Here is a 5,437-nt window from a genome sequence, read left to right on the forward strand (position 1 = left end):
GGTGGTGGTCGTGGTGGTGGTGGTCGTGGTGGTGAGTTGTTGAATCACAAACAACTCGTGGCCTTCCCTCCAGCAAGTGTTCAGAGCGAGTAGATGATAAGGGCGGACATTGCACGTCTTTCTCCTGTGGAGCAGCTGGTGGATTTGATCCTTGTGCCTCTGGGATTACAGCGCAGCTTCTTCCTGCAAGGCCACCAGAGCTCCCTAGCAAGTACCCCCCCCCACCCCCGGTCAGCACTACTAGGAAGGGGTCGTCTCAGGTGGGTCTCTCCCTGAAGGTGTCTAACGTCCCCTCCCCTGCCCTCTCCCCTGTCCAGGAGCGGCTCCTTCTGTCCCTGCTGCCCGCCCACATTGCCATGGAGATGAAAGCCGAGATCATCCAGCGGCTGCAGGGCCCCAAGGCCGGCCAGATGGAGAACAGCAACAACTTCCACAACCTGTACGTCAAGCGGCACACCAACGTCAGGTATGGCTCTGTCCCAGGTCAGCGCACAGCTGACGGGGCCTTGTGAGCGACACGTACACACGTCACAGTCACCCACTTGGCTACTGGGGACCTTCGAGTGACACACACCCCTCACAGTCACCCACTCAGCTCATTAATGGGGACCTTGTGGTGATGCACACACCTCACAGTCACACATCAGTTTGTGGGGACCTTGTGAATGACGTACACACCTCACAGTCTCCAACTCAGTTCATGGGGACCTGTGAGTGACACGCACACCTCAACATCATGCCCTCAGCTCGTGGGGACCTTGTAGTGACACAGACGCCTCACAGTCACACATCAGTTTGTGGGGACCTTGTGAATGACGTACACACCTCACAGTCTCCTACTCAGCTCACGGGGACCTGTGAGTGACACCACACCTCACAATCATGCCCTCAGCTCATGGGGACCTTGTAGTGACACAGACACCTCACAGTCACACATCAGTTTGTGGGGACCTTGTGAGGAACGTGCACCCCTCACTACTTCATGGCCTGCCCTGTGTAAGCACCAGTCCCCTGCACGGGCGCTGGCCTGTATGAAGACAAATAATTAGAATCCTCTCCCTTAACGGAGGGGGCTCTGGAGACCTAGTGGTAAGACACTGCTCTGCAGTCCCCAAGGCAGGCAGTTCAAGTCCACCAGCTGCTCTGCACCCTGAGCGGTCTCCTGGGCAGTTACTGCCTCTCTAGAACTGCGGAGGGTCAACTGCGGGTTGGTTCCATCTCGGTGGCACACAGCCAGCTTCTTAATAGGACTGGCGTGTCCAGTCTGGCCTTGCTCTCGTGACTGCCGCTGGTTGTAGAGGGTCAGAGTGGACAGTGGAGGCCTTCCTGGTGACCCACACTCTTGTGTGATGCTGGGCATTGTGGGCAGGCTGACAGGATGCCCAGTGGGCTGTGTGCATGAGGACTGAGGCCTCGAGGTGGACTCTCCTGGGGACGGGGGCTCAGTTGAGGGCAGCTGGTTCTGCCCTGTCAGGGCTGATGCGCTCCTGGAGCACGGTCAGACGCTGACAAACACGTTCCCGCCCCTTCCCGGGACCCCCATGCCTCAGAGATAGTGCAGCCACCCCTACTTCCCAGGGAGCCATTCCTGGGACCAGGTGCCTGCGAAGCACTGTTAGCAGCTCAGATCTGACGCCGCGCGGGGATGTGGCTCCTGGAGGCCCTCATCACAGCTGGAGGCTCTGCTGTCACAGGATGCCAACTGCTGGTCTCGGAGCTTCAGGACACTGTCATCCGAGGTGCCGGGAAGTCTGGAGGCCTACCCAAAGGCGGCACCGGTCATTGTTCAAACCCCACCAGCAACTCCGTGGGCAAAGATGAGCAGTCACCGAGGCAATCCACAGCCTCTGGAAACCCACGGGAGCTCTGCTGGCCTGGGGCAAGAAGCTGCATTGCAGTCACGAAGGCACACAGTTCAAATCCACCAGCTGCTCCACGGGAGAAGGGTGGGCAGTCTCCTGTGCCATCAGCTGCCTCTGAAAACCCAGAAGAGGGTCAGCTGCAGGTCAGTTCCAACTCAAAGGTACACAACAACAACAACGAAAACCCCATGAGTGTCAGCTGTGAGTCGGTTCTTTAACGGCACTAAGTCCATGAGTCAAACCCTGTTAGTGTGATGTGAACACATCTGCAGGACAAGCCTCACTCACACCAGCTTTCTAAGGATGCACGCTCTCACCTCACATGCCTCTAAATGAACAATAAAAACGGTCCCACGCAGGACGTCACAGAGGAAGGGCTACATATCAGGGAGTATGAGGAAATGGCCTTGGCGAGATGAAATGTCACTGCTGTTGCCAGGAATAACAGAAAAAATAATGGCACAGCCCTGCTTGCTAAAACTGAGGAGGACCTGAAGTACTTGCTGATGAAGGTCAAGGCCTGTAGCCTTCAATATAAATTGAAGCTCAACATCAAGAAGACAAAGATTCTCACCACTGGGCCAGCTGGTAGCACCATAATATATGGAGAAGAGATTGAGTTTGTTAACAGTTACAGCTTGCTCAGCTCTAGAATCAACACTCTCGGCACCAGCAGCCAGGAAATTGAAAGACGTTTTGCGATGGGAAAGTCGGCTGTTAGAAACCTCTCCAGAGTACTGAAGAGCAATGGTGCCACTCTGGAGACTAAGATACACCTGATATAGGCTGCAGTTTTTGCAATCACTTGCTGTGTCAAAGAGTTGGACAATGACTAAGGATGACAGAAGAGGAATTGATGCCTTTGAGCTGTGGTGCTGGAGAAGAGTATTGAATGTACCATGAACAGCTAGGAAAACAAACAGGTTCAACCTGGAGAGGGTTAAACCAGGCTTCTCCTTGGAGGCAAGGATTCTGAAGCTTTGTCTGACATACTTTGGACATTTTGTAAGGAGGGACCAGTCCTTGGAGAAGGACATCATGATTGGGAGGATGGAGGGACAGCGCAGGAAGGGAAGACCCTCTATGAGGTGGATTGATTCAGTGACTAGGTAATTAATTGCGTAGGTATGTTGGAGACAATGAGATTGGCACAGGACAGAGCAGAGTTTAGGGCTGTTGTACACAGGGACACTATGTGTCGCAGGTGACTCGGCGCACATAACAACTACAGGCATGTACAGAATGGTCACAGACCTTGAGAATCAAAGTCCTGTAAGGACACTGGGCTGTTCCAGGTCCCCAGAATGCTGCCCACAGAATCCGATGAAGCGGCACTCACATCAGCGGCTCCCGTGTTACGACAGCTCATCCCTGGTCTTTAACAGTAGAGACCTGCCCTCGCATGCCTTGAAATGCTGGACCAGCTGTCACTGTCACTTGCTGCACGCCAGCTTTTTAATGCATTAGACGGCTTCAGTTGTTCCTTCCACTAAACCCCAAACCAGCCCGGCCCACTGCCGTCCACCTGAGTGGATTCCGACCAGGGCGACCCTGTCAAGCTGCCCGTGGGCTGCAGGAGAGACCATCACGTCTTTCTGTTCTGAGCAGCCACTAGGTTCGAACTTCCAGACTTTCCATCAGCAGCCAGCACCTTAGCACTATCTCACTGCTTGGATGTTGCCATCAAGGCAGTTCCAAGTCCCTCCTGGCCCTCTGTGGGGTGTCTGAGGCCGTAATTGTGCAGGAGACCGCTCAGCTTTCTCCCTCAGAGCTGAGGCTGGCTCCAGACCATAAGAGAAGAGGGGCTGGGTCGGCAGCCACCAGGGCGCCCTGCCAGGCCCTCACCAAACCCACGGCCGTGAGTCAGAGGTGACCGAGGGTCTTCGCAGGCTCAGCCCACGCCGTCAAGCAGGCTGTGATTCGTGGTGATCTTCCAGGGTTCTAGGTTGTAGCTCTTTATTTTTCTCATCATCATTGTGTAACAGTTTACAGAGCAAGCTGGCATTCCTTTTTCGTTCAGTCAGGCAGCTTTTGTCTTACGGCCTCGTTGGCAGTCAGCTCAGGGGCACCTAGCAACAGCCTCAAAGCAGCACTCTTCTGGGGCCCTGCCTCTGATTCTTGTTTCCATCCGTCCTTTTGTCCCACTCTCAATGCCTCCTGCGTTATCCCTGTGCAAACGCTGCCCTTCGCACCTTGTGCTGTCTCAATTGCTCTAAGGTGTGAGCACCTCCACGGTGCGACTGGTCACCTGGGGACCATCTTTCTGTTGCTTTTCTGAATGTTGAGCCCCTGGGTGAATTTAATGCCAGACTCGAAAGGTGGCTGACGGCCATGGCTGTGTAAGTCTCTGTCAGACCAGTGAATCCGGCCATCTCTGTTTCTGAGTTTCGTCCCACTGTTTTCATCCAGCTGCCAGGTCCTTCTGCCCTGAGCCCTGTCAGTGGTCCCCGGTGATAACCAGGCTCCTTCTGGGCTCCGGCTGGGAGCTGAGGTTGGCAGGGTCCGCCAGTCACTAAAGCTGGTTGGTTTACTGCATGTTTGCTTTTCTGTCTTGCAGACAAGGACAGACAGTGGCCATGCCTGCCTGGCCAGCGAGGCTGTGGGTGTCACAGCCTCATTTCTCTCCCACAGACGGGGGTGGTGGGGGTAGGATTGCTCTCCAGCGGTCCCACCCGCACAGCTCACCTGTTCTCCTATGATTACGCTCACCGCATCCTTCTCAAGATGCATGTTCTTAACTTTTAGCCCCGTTCCGATGGGATGCACTCCAGGTGACATTGTCATGCTTCTGGCTCTCACGTTCTTCAGCGTCACTTTCACCTTGAATATTGGTTGTACAAAATGTCGTCATTTGCTCTCTTGGCTTGTTCCTGTCCCCAGTGCCATCATTTTCCAGCTACCAGTCCTTTGTTTCCACATTCTGCGTTTGGTGATTTGTCGTTATAATTCATGCGTCTTGGCCACAGGCTCACTCCATTTCAGACTCCCAAACTTGTTGTCTTCAGATCTGTCACCTTTGGCTTCACCGGGGCTCTTGTCTTTGTTACCGCGTGCACATGAGTTGGAGCTGACCCCTCCGCTGGCTTGCACGGAGGAGATGGGGCTCTCCTGGTTCCCCCACCTCTGACATGCTCCAAGGGGGTGCGGCTGGCATGGTCCCTGGGGTCCAGAGGTGACTGTATCCACCAGCTGCTCTTTGGAGAAAGACGGGCAGGGTTTTTGCCCTGTAATCTGGAGCTGGGGAACCTGATGAAGGTGTCTGTGAGTCTGAGAGAGGGTTCGGGAGCCCTTGTGGTGCAGTGCTTGAGCACCAGGTGCTGCCGTGGCAGCCCGAGGCTGTAAGGGTGTCCATCTGGGAGCTCCACGCGGCTCTTCTCCCCTACCGCGTGGGCTAGAGGACCTGGATCAGCCTGAAAGCTGTGACCTGCTTTCTGATTAGCTTGCTTCCTCCAGAAGGACCTTCCGCAGGACAGCCCGACCCAAGTGCTGCTGGGCTTCCCCTCCCAGGCGATCCCATGGTGCACTGCACCCACCGTTACTCCGGTGCCTTTAGAACCCCGCGGCCCGGGGAATTC

The 5,437-nt window shown here is 55.1% G+C and overlaps 1 protein-coding gene across 1 annotated transcript in view; it reads left to right on the forward strand.

The window, feature by feature from the left end:
- The window catches only part of ADCY2 (adenylate cyclase 2 (brain)), a 388,416-nt gene that overhangs the window by 256,883 nt on the left and 126,096 nt on the right, over positions 1 to 5,437 (forward strand). Inside the window, exon 4 of the mRNA XM_006902167.1 lies at positions 318 to 466. Coding sequence (XP_006902229.1) covers positions 318 to 466 — 149 coding nt within the window. The remainder of the gene's footprint in view (positions 1 to 317; positions 467 to 5,437) is intronic.

Source organism: Elephantulus edwardii, unplaced genomic scaffold, assembly GCF_000299155.1.
Source record: "Elephantulus edwardii isolate Elephantulus edwardi_28Jun2011 unplaced genomic scaffold, EleEdw1.0 scaffold00375, whole genome shotgun sequence".
NCBI lineage: Eukaryota > Metazoa > Chordata > Mammalia > Macroscelidea > Macroscelididae > Elephantulus > Elephantulus edwardii.